The 14,325-nt window shown below is 33.2% G+C and overlaps 1 protein-coding gene across 1 annotated transcript in view; it reads left to right on the top strand.

The window, feature by feature from the left end:
* LOC142328236 (PTS-dependent dihydroxyacetone kinase 1, dihydroxyacetone-binding subunit DhaK-like) overlaps positions 1-14,325 on the top strand; it is a 128,964-nt gene that overhangs the window by 15,469 nt on the left and 99,170 nt on the right. The window contains exons 3-4 of the mRNA XM_075371852.1: positions 2,250-2,369; positions 9,968-10,137. Coding sequence (XP_075227967.1) covers positions 2,250-2,369; positions 9,968-10,137 — 290 coding nt within the window. The remainder of the gene's footprint in view (positions 1-2,249; positions 2,370-9,967; positions 10,138-14,325) is intronic.

Below are 14,325 nucleotides of genomic sequence, written 5' to 3'. Positions count from 1 at the left end.
GTATTTTCGTACATAATGTTAAATTGAGTCAAAAGTCCACATACATCAGTGCAGAAGACTAATTCTCCTTCTTCTGAAAAACATGGAAGAAAATCCTTTTTTCTGTACCTGATCCAGGAAAATGAGGTGCCAGCTGCTGGCAGGTTTTTCTCTTTAAGCCTTGAACAAAGCAATTCTGAATTTTGTTTGGCCAGATGTAGGTCTCGAACTAAATCATTTAGTTCAGACTGTGAATAAAGCTCTGGTGCACAGCTATCTCTGGATTTGTACTCATCGATGTTATCTTCATTTAAATCACTTGTGGAACCGTCTATTTTAGGTAAACTTTCTGGTAGAATTGGCTCTGATACATCTGGACCATGAGGGTCTAGGCGTAAAGCAGATGGTATATCTGAATACATGATTATTTATTATTCAAATTAAAACTGAACAGAAGTAACATCATTAATGTGATTTTATGGCTCTTGCCACACCATTGGAACTCCAAATCTGAACGCTTCTTGTTTACCCTTTAAGCACTGTCTAAGTCTTTCAACACGTGTAAGTTTTCAAAACACTGCATTAGCAAACATAATGGGGTGCCCAAGTTTTGTCGAGATCTCCTACTTTCACTCTGAAATACATGAAGTACACTTGTCGAACGAAACTTGTTATATTTCTTTTTTGCCTTCCTACCATTAACTCACCAAAAATGTAACAAAAAGAATCTGCAGGATTTTTTCAGCCTCTTGAAGTCATTTTGAGTGCAGAAAGTTTGCTTTATAGTTTGAAAATATATTTTCCACTTACAAAAACATGTTGGATCATGGACAAAGGAAAAAAAATTGATTTACACATGCTGGTGGTTGAAACAACACTGATAGTAGTAATTGCATGAGTGGCGTGGATAGCTGCCAATAAACATGTTACATCTTGTCATAATCTGTCAGTCAAGCTCTTCCATCGTCTCAACTTCTTCAACCCGAAAGACCTCTCTGCCCTCTTCTTCAGACCACTCGCTGTTTAGTTTTAATAATGCATAGTGTAAGCCAAAAAAGTGAATATATTATATGTCTTAACATTTTATGTCGTATAGTATCACATTTTCACAATTTTTCAATTTTTTACAAATTTTAAAATTATTGATTTGCAAAAATCCTGACATGATGGGAAAAAAATTGAAGGTTATTTTTGGATTCAGCACTAAAAAATACATAGGAATCGATTAACAAAAGTTTAAAAATATTACACAACCCAAATTTTGCAGGCTTGTCTTCCTTGAAAAAAATTTGACCTACAATAACTTTCTGTGAAATCGCTCACCAAACTCCAACATTCTGTGATTTTATCTATGTCTTATGGAAAATGTGGGGGTTTTCTGAACTCCAGTATATGTTCTGGCTGTTTATGTAGCCAATTAGGTGAAACCGTGCTTTATCACAGTAGAAAACATAATCCAACACACAAACATTGCTGTGAATAAAACGCAAAAACCATTAACACTAATGTAGTCTTTTTCCTCTTATGAGGTTCTCCAAGCTCATGCGCATATATGAATGCGATATAGGTGGAGTTGCAACTTCTTTGTATGGCTCTGCGAACACTTCTGTAAGACACTCCGATTTGTGGACACAGTTTTCGTATCGACTTTCTTGGTGAATGTAGCAAGGATACACGGATACTTTCCAAGGATGCATCACTTAAAACCATAGGTTGGTCTGGCTGTTTACATTCATCTATTCTACTGGTTTTTCTAAAACTAGCAACTATGTGTAACATAATTGATTTATTAGGCACCTTTTAATTCAGAAAAGCTACCCTAAAGTCTTCCTGACATTTTAAAAATGATTACTTTGAAGTAACTTTCAACAATCAATGCATGCTGAGTCTGGGAGAAATGCATATTTTTCTGTTCAATTACTCGGTTATTTTGTGCTATTCTTCTACTACAAGGTCACCCATCGGCAAGATACACAATCCTGCCAGCAAAAAACTCAGTTTCCCTACACAGTATGTTTTCGAATCTAGGAATTCATATCTTTTGACTCACTTTGCATATCTCATGTTCTTCTCTTTTCATTAGTCTGTTGGATTTTGGTTTCAGATATTTATAATTTGGTGCTTGACATATTACTTTTTTTACTTTTGTCTGGGAATGTCTTTAATTCCAATAATAACTTTTTACTTATCTTCTGTATAAAAACTTATTTATGTAGTTTGATATAAATTTTTGATCTGTAACAGTAATTCTATTTTATATTTTGTTACAGATGGACCTCACTTCAAAGCATCTAGAGATTCTGAATATTATTATGTTTTACAGCCAGAATCCGAACCACCTACTGATGAAGATCCAGAAAGTATTTATAGCGTACAAGATAAACCTACAGGTGTGTTGTGACTTCAGATATTTAGATTGTTTGAGAATACACTTTAATTTGGTTTGCTACTAATTTTATTATCTTTAAAAATTTGCAGAACTGTTCTCTTCATGATGTTTCCTTTTTGAAATTCTTATTTTATGCTGTTTCTGTTATCAATAGTAAATAGATAATTTTAAGTTTTTTTTAGAATTGGCTTTTTGTCAAAATCAAAATTGATGTACAGATCAGGTGTGGTTTTAAGCAGAAAAAGTTGTGAAATATTTCTTTTTCTTTTTTGTAATCTTTAAAATCTAATTGCCATCATTGTTAAAAAGTAAAAATATATTTGTGGTTTTTATTTGTAGTTTTATAAAGCAGTATTTTTATTTAAGCTCAATATTTATTTTTTTAATTTGATTTCAAATTCAACCGTCATGAAGTACTTTCATTTTAGTTGTTGGTAATCAATATAAACTTTATAAGAGCCTTTTTTTATTTTATTGATAATATTATTTAATCCACTGAATGCTGAAGATGCTGAAGGACATCATGGAAGTCCACTATACTGAACATTGATAGGAAACATTCTATTTAATCTGAACACATTTAATGTAATTAATTTTTTAATTGTCGTATAACATCTAGTATTGTTTAACGGATAATCTATGGAAACTGGTTTTATTTAAACTGTTTTGGATGTTGGTATTTTTGCTTTACTTCATTTTGTAGGAGTGTATTCCTGTAAATGTTAGAACCATTAAATTACATGGGGTGCAGTTTACAATTTTACCTTTTATGTAATCCTGTCCATTATATAATTTAACATTGATGATTTCTTTCTGTTGTGTACTAATCTTTTTACCTTGAAATATTTACTAGATCTTTAATCATCAGTCATCTGTGTTGTATATTTCAACCTTGTTTACCTCTATAGTTTTTATCTTCTACACATCCCTTTAACAATAAATTAACTAAAATTGGATATCTTAATATACCCAAATCCACCAATCTGATTATCATATAAAATTCTGCTACAGATTTCTATCCTCTCAACATTCAGCTTATGACCTATTCACTTTCGATTTTATCGACTTAAACTTTTAACTAGTTCCTGCATCACCTTTATTAGTGTGAGTGACGTACGCTACAATACTGTACGGGGTGGAGCTTTGGCTGATGTAACAAGATTTGTAAAATATCAGGTTCATAGATGATGTTTGCGAATCATAGCAGCATATAGAACAGTCTCTAAGAAGGCAGTTGAAGTCCAGGCGGGTGCAGTGCCATAGATTTTGTTAGTTTGCAGAAGAGGCTCTGGGAGCAGAGGTCCCTGCCATTAAAGAGACAAAAAGCGCATAACATCCTAGATAACAGAAGAATTAATGGAGACTTGGCAGGAATGATGGGACCGAGCCACTAAAGGTCGGTGGACCCATCGTCTTATAAGTGACATCAGGAGTTGGTGTAGGAGGACCCGTGGCTCGCTGGGATACAGTTTAACGTAGTTCCTAGCAGGTCCTGGTGGTTTCAGGGTATATCTGTATAAATATGGCCTGGACCACACAGATCGCTGCCCTGACTGCGATGAGGAAGAGACTCCTAACCGTGTGCGTTTCACTTGTCTGCGCTTTGATGAAGAACGCAGGCTGATGTTAAATATGTTAGGCTTGGAAGATATGTTCTGTCCAGTGGACGCACAAAGCATAATGCTAAAAGTAGTTAAAGAATGGAAAGCTGTTGAGAGCTATGTTAAGAAGGTGATAGATAGATAAGCTACATATTTATGAAGACTCCTGCCAGCAAATGATATGTCGGAGGATGCCGGGGCAGATAGGTCTGCGGCTGAGCGCTTAGGAGCCCCCTGAGCATGTGGGGGTCGCCTCTGTGCAATGAGGCAGTGTGCACTCTGCATTTCGATGCCTGACGGCATGACACTCCCTTTTACCAGATGTAATGCTCTCCATTAGTGGTCCCAGAAAGTACCAAATTTACCATTCATTCCTTTTTTTTTATTTGCTTCTTCCGTATATAAGTTGAAAAATAACGGGGAGAAGGTATTCCTTTCTAAATCAAAACTTGCCATCCTTAATCTCTTACTTTTTTATTGCTATCTGATTTTTTACTTTCCTGCCTAGGTAGTAATACATTTCTAGAAGGGAAAGTATTGTAATCGGTCCAATTTGAGCATATGCGGTTTTCACTGAATCTTTGTTTTGACTCCTAAGGAACCAAAAAAACCAGATGGAAATTTTCTGGATGTTAATGTTTGTATGTATGTATGTATGTATGTATTGCATTCATTGTTGACTTCTAAATCAGCTTATATCTCTAGAACTGCTGACTAATTTTGACCAAACTTTGTCAGATTACTTCTATATATGGGGCGTTGATGCCATTAAATTTTCAAATTAAAAGGTCAAGGAGGTCAAAGGGGTGAGGCTGTAGGGCAAGGTCATCCTCAGTATCTTGATTTCACCTAGTTAGGGTTGTATTTTTCTTATGTTAACAATTAAAAAATAACAATATGTACAAAAAATGTTTTTTAAATCATACCCCCATAACAAACAATGCTATTGTTGTCTGCTATGTTGTAATGTCACAGGTGAGCAGTAGAATTAAATAAATTAATAATATTTAAAGTGTAAAAGAGTAACTCGGTCTGGCTGGGTCTCAAACTCAATCACCCAATTGACTTGGTACCTTGTGCATTAAGCCTTGCGGTACACCAGTCTGCTGATTGTACAAGCAAAATTTGTTCTATATAAGTTATGAAATTACATTAGTACCAACTGATGAAGCTAGTATTGCTACACCTGTGCAAATTAAATTGCTATGGATGTGCGTTTTAGTTAGAATCATTCAATTAAATAATTGAAAAAATATTGTATTTAAATAAAATTATAAATATTTTAATTTAAGTTGTGTGTGTAAGCTGTGTATCAGAAACAATCAGATGGTAAAGTCCAATTCACCCCTGGTAAAGTCCTACAACTGTGTTAGCTTCTTTTTTTATAGATTATATTTGTTTTCTTATTTCTTACAAATTTAAAAAAAAAAAGTTAAATTCTTTTATTCCAAATTATCAAATGTATGCAGATCTGCAAATTGAAGGCTTTATTTTTTAAAGCCTCCCTTCTAAAAAGGGCCAAAATGGGATTACTTGGACCATGCTCTTTTTAAGATAAACTATTTTTATCTGATTTATCTATTGCTTGTTTTGTTTTGTTTTCTATCCTACATGTGAACTGTCATTTTTGATGCGAGATGTTAAACTGATAATTTGTACATTTATCTGCTCCTATGTTTTTTTGGTATAGTAAAAATACTTCATAAATTTTGCATTGTATTGCATTATGCCTACAATACTGTATTCAGTTCTACTTCTTCCAGACAGTATAATTGTACAAGTAGTTATCATTTCTTCACGGCATGACAATTCAGATAGAATTCCTATGCTTCAGTTTTGTTTAAATTTTTCAGAGCTCTGTCAAATTCAGATTATAATATGTGATAGTAGTGACTTTTAAATTAACATATTATTCTCATTTCTCATTTTATTATTTTCATCTTTTGTGACTACATATGATCACTCTAGTATGACCATTATCCAAGTCTCTTTGATGGGACTGTTTGGGTCTCGTGGTCCTCTCAGTACTTTTTCCATATGTTATGATCTTTGTGCCCTTTCTAGTGTTGAAGATGTTTGTGTTCCGAGTTCTCTAACTAGCAGTTCCAAGTCGTTGGTGAAACAAAGACAGTATATTTTGATTTTTTGGCTTATTTTTACTTTTGAGGGAATTTGTTGAGTCACTGCCTTATTACAATTTCTAGAATGCAGTTGAATAATAGTAGTCAAAGCCTTTCGCCTTGGCACAGTCCTGTTAAGGTCTTAAATGGTTTGGAGAACTCGCCTCAGAATCTCGCCTTCAACTTAATGTTTGTGAGGGCCAATATTATCATGTTTATTAATTTGCTATGTGATCTGAGGTGTCTTATAATTTTTAGTAGGGATTCTCTGTAGATGCAATCATAAGTTTTCTTGAAATTACAAATTTTATCCCCATGTCTCTATTTCGTTTACTGTTGTAATCCATTATTAGCTTGAGACTCATAATCTGTCTGGACAGCTCCTCCAGGGTCTGAAACCTCCCTGGTATTCTTCTCCTGGTTCTTTCTCCAGTCGTGAACCGATCCTGTTGAGGATGATTCTTGAAAGAATTTTGTATGTTTTGTCTAGGAGTGAGATTTTCCAGTAATTGTTAGGGTCTGTTTTGTCCCCTTTTTTGTGTAGTGGATGGATGAGGGCTGTCGTCCAGTGTTTTGGTAGTTCTTTGATCCAGATGTTGACAAGCTGTTGATAAAGGACAGTTTTTGCTGATCTTTCTGCACGTTTCCAAATCTACAAAAGTCTGATCGTCTCCCGCTGCTTTGTAATTCTTCATCTCACCAATGCTTGGTAGAATTCTTTTATTGTGGGAGGGTTGATGTTTCTGGTTGTGTTGAAGTTTAGGAGTTTTGTCAATTTTTTGCAATTTAAAAGTTTGTTGAAATATTTAGCGAGGATTTCTACATTTTCTTTATTGTCATGGGCCAGTTTACCATTTTCATTCTTTATTAGTAGGGTTGGGGGTTTGGTATTTTTGGAGTTCTTTGAAGGTTTTGTTGTAGTCTTTCGACTGTGAATCATTGAATTCTTCTATTGACTTTGTGGTGTGTCTTTATGGTGTCTTTTTTAGTGTGTCTTTATGGTGTTGTCTTTTTATTCTCTTTAGGGTTCAGGTAGTTTCTTTTCTTTGTTTTATTAGAATTTGGAAGGATGTTTCTGATTTTTGAGAATGGTGAAATAGCCATGCTTTATGCCTTTTCTCTACTATTTAAACACATTCACTGTTCCACCTTTGATGATTTTTTTTATAGAATTTTATTGCGGATAATTCTGCGATTTGTTTAATGTTTTTGACTAGATCTTCGAGTTTTCCTTGATCTTGATTTTGTTGTTTTCTTTGGGGAGTAAATTAAATTTTAATTTTGACTACATGGTGATCTGAGCCTGTGTCTACTCACATTGTAGATCTCTTTGTGGTGGTGGTGTTTGTTCATGAATATATGGTCTAGTTGCCATTGTCCTTTAGTGTAGTCTGGGTGTTTACAGGTTTTGAGGTTTCCTCTTGAAATGTGAATTTTGAGATTAGGTTCTGGTTTCTGCAGAGATTGATGAGTTTCTGCCCGTTTTTGTTTTCTTTTGGGGGGGTCATTTTCTGATGATGACGCAGTATCTTCTTTCTCTGCCTAGTTGAGCATTGAAGTTTCTTTTTAATTGTTTAACATGGTTTTTGGAGATGTTATTTATAGTCACAACGAGTAAATCCCAGAACTTTTCTGTTTTTTTACGGTCCTTTGGACAGTTATTTTTATTATTAATGTGTGCATGGGTGTTTATTAGTATAGATTTTATTAGATGCGTTTAGGCTGAGTTTTGAGATTCTTGGGGATTGTGACTTGAATTCTTGTATGGAGTTTTATTATTTTGAGGTAGACTAAAAATCCTGTTCCAAACTGTGGGACGTTTTTCATCACTTTCTTCCCAAATGTACCTTTATCCTTGAAATTCCATGTCGTCCTTGTCAGTGTTACTTATTATTTTCTGTAGACTCGTGATGAGAATTTTATGTTTGTCCATCGGGCCAGTTATTATTTTTAGTTTACCAGTCTGCTTGAGCATGTTTACACTGTGTGTGGAAATGTAGGTGATTTGGTTTGGTTTTGAACTTTGTATTTCTCATGTTAGTGTGTGTAGTGCTGGGGAGTTACAATGCTTCCAATTGCAAGTTATCTTCTAAGTGGGCAGCCCACTATATTCTAATGCTGCCTTCTCTGAACTGGTGTTGCTTGGTTCAGCCGGTGGAGTATTTCTTAAAATATCTTTCACGGTTGATTGTAAAGGGGTCACCTGTGATGGGACTAGGTCCCAAGTTACAACTAGTTGTGATCTGGTGAAGTGTTAATAAGGTGTGATTCAATGATAAATGAAGCTGTGAAGTTCGTTTAGATCAGTTCATCGGATAAATTTCTCCCATTTGTTCCAGATATATCCCGGGGCACCTCGTGAAGGTTCAATCTGACTTTTGTTAAAGTTATTTTGTAAAGAAGTTACAAAGTCGGATCCTAAATATTACACCCTTCTTCTTCTTTACTATTACAATGGATAATTTTTTTGTTCTGTACAGTTCTACATATACTTGCTTTCTGTTTCTTTATCTCTTTACCTCTTTCTCCTCTCTATAACAAGAGGTTTTCCATTTGTACGTTAGTACAAATACATTTTGGTTCATTCCTTTAACTTTTGTCTGATTTTTATATATGTTACATATATCTTTCCATCAATAGTATTTATATCTTAATTTACCTCGACACACCACTCCTTGAATTGATCTTTGTGTGGTACTTACATATTTTGTTAATTTTATTTTTTATCTGTTAATACAATTTTTTATCTTGTTTTGTTTTGTATTTTTCTAGTTTCTCTGTTGGTCCTTTAGTTTTGTGTACATTTTTTATCTATGGTTTTCTAACCTCCTACTGTTACTTTTCTTCTTATGTCTCCTCTCCTGCCTTAATCTTTCCTTTCTTAAATTTGCCCATTTTTTCGCAGCGAAGCCTACTGGTGTAACATTTATGCCTGAAACTAAGATTTATTTAAATTTTAACTTTGCATCATTTTTTTTTATTTTTTATTTATGTTCTTAAACTTTACCTTTATTTCATCATTAATAAACGGTGGTAAAAATCAGTGTCAGCTTCTAGGTATGTTTATAATTTGATTTTGAAATCACTTCTTCACAATTTTGTAATCTAACAAATTCCTGTGTTTTCTGGTCACATGTATGTACTTTCTTTTAGTATTTTTATTTAAATAGGGTGTTTGTGATCACAAATATATTAACTGCAACCTTCTGAAAGCGTAGTTCCTCTTTCATTTATTTAATCTAGACTATGATCTCCATCAATTAATTTAATGTTTCCTTGAAATTATCCACCTTATCATCTTTATTTAAACTTCTAACATTCCATGCTGCAACTTGAAGCATGTTCATTTAGGCCTTTACTTATTTGGACTGTTTTGTTTTGTCCAGCTCCTTGTTCATACCCATCTGTCGTGGTAGCACTTGAAGAATGGCTATTTGTTCTAAAAGACACGAAGAATGTACATACATGTATTAGTTTATTCATAAATAGCTGAGATGCAGTATCCTTATCAGGTTTGTGACATTTTTGGGTATATTATTTTCCCTTAGAAAGCATCCTGCTACACCTCAGATAGTGCTGCTACTTGCCTGTGACTACTTATTCATTCGTTCCTTATTTTTTGCTAAACATCATGAGATGCAAACTTAAAAATGAACCGGTAGATTTTGAACATGATCAAAAAAGGAAGTGGTTTTTGGACTACAATTAGTACTTGCTTAAGTGAATAAGCAAATATTTGTGTAAGAAAACTAGAAAGCTGCTGAAAAGTCTGAGTGTATACGTGCATGTATGCATACATGCATGCATGTGTGTTATATAAAATCTACTGGAATAATTCTTTTTTGTGTTAATGAATTTTTTTTTAATTCTTGTTTCAGATTCAGCAAAAGATACTTCAGATTTGTCATATAGTGATGATAGCAATATAGTTTATACAATAGGAGGTGATGCTGGTCATACTATAAGCCCGGCTGAAGAATATGAACCGGCCAGTTTATCTGAACAAGAGTTTGTGTTACCTGATGTTTTATCATCTGCATCTGATTCTGTAGGATATGTACTATTAAATATTATTGTTATTTTCAAATTAAAGAGGCTATCAGCCCTGTACTCACAATTATACCCATTATCAATAAAATAATTTCCCATCCGTATCTTTATATGGACATTTCTTACTACTTCAGTTCATAATAAATTATTTTAATGACTAGTTTCCAAGGAATGTTTGACTACGGTCGGTTTTTCTGGTTTTCTGTACTTAACCTGAAAAATTGTTCCTTTATTTAAAATTGAAACAAGAATAATTAACCGGATTCAAGAGCAGGAGGAGGTTCTCATATCAAACCTTTGGGCTTTTTTTTCAACTTTAGATAAATCATTGTTCACTTTTTTGTGTAAATAATGGAATGGCAACAGTTGAGTATTTTATTAATTTTTTTGTTACGCTAACAGAGACTTAAACAACTACACCACTTTAAGAACTTGTAGATTCTTTGATATTGATAATAAGAGAAGCCTGTATAGACCACAAGTTTAGTTTCCCATTCGCTCAAAAAATTTCACTATCCTTGTTCTTTGTTGATTTTTAGTTTTATCTGATCTTTGATTCTGTGAAAAATTACATCTCTGTATCTGTAATTTTTGGAAAATCTGAGTTGGAGTTGAGCTGTCTAGGCATTGAGATCTGTTGATCGTATTGCTAGTTTGTACAAGTCCCTTTGCGTTATTGTTAATGTAGAATGCTTAATTGTGAACAGTATACTATTTTTGTTTATATTTTCTAATTAATAGATTATTTTTTGTATTCTTTTAATATTCAGTATATGTTTTTTCTTTTATTCATTCTATTATTGAGTTACGCGAATGCTGATAATATGCTTGAAAAAAAGATTTGAAGCAGTTCTCCAGGAGAAGTTCAAAGGGAGATGAAAAGATAGAGTTGGATACATTGGGTGAACAAAAAGTATGTTATTGGAACAACTGATGTGGTCACCCTTCTGGACGAGAAGTTGGCTCATGATGAAAATTCAAACACTTGAAGAGAAAAATTGAACAGTTAAGGTGGAAGTTTATAAATTGAGGGACATATTTGAAAGCAATGAGGCGCTAGGATAAATGACTTTGAAGGAAGGTGAAGGAAGAACAGTGTTATTTTTAAAGGACTAAATGATATTAAAAGTGGTAATTGTGCATCAAATGTAAAATAATTCTGTGCTAATGTGTGGGGGTATGCAAGTGATATTGAGTTACTTAGAGCTCATCTTTTTATGAACTTCAAATACTATGGTAGTCGTGCGCTTGATTAAGGACAAGCAATTGACATGATTTTTCAATGTGTATGAAAACTTAGGAACACCAAATTTGTAATATAGGAAAAAAGTTATATTGTGATTATACAAAAGAAGTTAGGAAAAATTGAAGTAAACTGCTGGCTTTGCGGGAAGAAATTAAGGTGATGTATTGTAAAATTGTACTATTTTGTGCTATGATCTTTTGGTGGAAGATGTGAAATGTTTTTGATCGAATCACGTGAAAATAATGGCTGGTCCAGAGGATGGTATGTTGGAACTGAACATGTTAAATGTAGATCTTTTTAACCAAATTTAATGACTTGAAGAAAGCCAAGCACGAGTGGAATAGGATTTTCCTCCATGTCTCAACAGGTATTCTCATTCAAGTTTATTTATAAAAACTAATCCAGATATATGCAATATTCCCAGCTCCCCTCTGATCTGCACATTTTTGTCCCCTCATTATTACATTATTATCTGAATTTTGCAATAAAAATCAGAAAATCCAAGTCAGTTGTGACTGAGATAAGGTTATTGCCAGTCAACTTTTTAATGGTAACAACTAAGACTCAGATTTTCTAATTTATTTGATATTTTATTACAAAATTCAGATATTGCTGTAATAATGGGAGACAAAAATTTGCGAATCAGAGGGGAGCTGAGAGTTTTTCATATATTTGGATTAGTTTTTATAAATAAACTTAAATAAGAAGGAAAATATCTCAGGAGTTAATACTCATGAACTTGTGTACACACAACTTGAATTTGTGTGATGATTTGCACTCAACAACTTGAATTTGTGTGATGATTTTGACTATGTTATTGTCACTAGGGCCCTTGAAGATGTAGTGGGTAAATGACATTTGTCATTGATGGGTTCATCTGTAAATGATATTGTCACAGTACTGTTTAATTTTATGGAGTATGCAAATGATTTCAAGTTTATCCTGAAACAGTAGTTTGAAATTTTACGTGGGAAAAAAATAGATGTAGAAATTGTGCTTGCTGTTGTTGGCTAAGTTAATTTTGAAAATTGATAACGAAGCATTGTATAAAGACAAGATTGCTAATAAAGTTTTGTATTAAATACTAGAGATAACGTACAGCAGATTGTAAATGCTGTAACAAGTTGTTTATATGAATAAAAAAGCAGGAGTTCAATAGATCAAAGTCTATTAAATATGTTTAAAAAACCTTGGCTTGATTTTGAATGTTGAAATTTAAGAGATACAGCATTATCATTTCTTAATTTATACAGATTTAATAATTCAGATACATTAGAAAAATTAATTTAAAAGAAAAAATCAATAAATACAATTATATGAAGTTAAACAGAAGAATTATCAGTTGGAACTTTTTGATACCCTGGCCACTACATGTGATCAGGGATTTGGGAAGCGATGAACAAATTTAAGAATAAAAATAAACCAGTAAGTAATAATTCAATTGATGCTTAGGAACATGTTGTTTTTGATTTTTTTCTGAAACCCCTTCATTGCTTGCACCTCCAGTACACTTTGTTGCTTCAGTGAGTGATTCATTGGATCGAGATTTTGTGTGGAGGAAATAAAGTTTTGTTAAAGGAGGCAGAAATAAGGCCCATGGAGTGGATTGCATCCCATATGAATTTTATTAGTAATGCTTCGGATAATTTTTTGGAAATTTATATATATATGTATGTGTGTGTAGAAGAGTGAGAGTTCCAGATATTTTTAAATTTTCTGTTTTTTTTTTTTACTTCACAAGAAAGGGCAGGTTGATACAGTGCAAAATTGCAGAGGTGTTTACTTTTTAAATTACTGTTAAACTTTTTATAGGGTTGCTAAAAAGGATAAATAGGTGAGTTTCAAGAAAATATTTTAGATGAGCTCCAAGCTGGCTCCTAGAAGGAATACATGTATTTTACCATGGAAATTTTATTTTGTCAATTGTTCATTAAAAACTCTCAAAAAATAAAGGCTAGGTTTTTAGTTTTTTGTAAATATTTTCGCCGCATTTAATTCAGTTGATTAGAAATTCTTTTTTTAATCTTTTTATAACAATGTAAATTTATAAAATTTATTATTAATGTCAACTAAAATTATAAGGTTAAATGAAAGGATAACAGTAATTACTGTTTGGTGTAAAGATGGTCTATCAAAGAAATGCACCATTTCAGTGAGGCTCCAGAAAGGGTGTGTTCTTAGTTCACTATTATTTGCTCTTTTTCTAAATGTTATTTGAGGTATTTATTGGAAGGGGAAGAGTTTTTCTGGTGCGAGGGACTAGAATAAAGGTATTTATTATATGTGGATGACGTAGTCTGTTAGCAGATATCCTTGCAGGGCTTCAGTAGATGTTTAATAAATTGGTGTAATATTATTGTTAACTGTGGAATTTAAGGATCTATCTAGAAAAATAAAAAAAATAATGGTTTTCAGAGAAGGGAGAAAATGGGAAAGAATGAAAGGTGGTATTTACAGGTAGATAAATAGAATGTGTGTCAATAAATATAAATATTCAGGTGCAATTTTAATACCTACAATGAATGTAGATGCCTTGCCCTTGCTGAGTGGAGATTTCCCTGGCTAGGGTCAGTTGAGCTTTATCTACTGGGTCTGTCTAGTGGTGAATGTGTATTTCCAAATCAGCTGATTTGGAAGTTAAGAGTTCCAGCGTTCAAGTCAGTAAAGGCAGTTTCTTTTATATGGATTTGAATACTAGATCGTGGATACCGATGTTCTTTGGTGGTTGGGTTTCAATTAAACACACATTTCAGGAATGGTCAAACTGAGACTGTACAACACTACACTTCATTTACACTCATATATATCATCCTCATTCATCCTCTGAAATAATTCCTGAACGGTAATTCCTGGATGCTAAACAGGAATAAGAAAAAAGGGTCATTTGAACTGTAATGTGATTATTCATAAATTCTTTGGACTGAAAGAATTGGGATAAGC

The sequence above is a fragment of the Lycorma delicatula genome, chromosome 7 (assembly GCF_047948215.1).
Source record: "Lycorma delicatula isolate Av1 chromosome 7, ASM4794821v1, whole genome shotgun sequence".
NCBI lineage: Eukaryota > Metazoa > Arthropoda > Insecta > Hemiptera > Fulgoridae > Lycorma > Lycorma delicatula.
The sequence above is the reverse complement of the archived record's forward strand: the minus strand, read 5'-3'. Positions and strand labels throughout refer to the sequence as shown.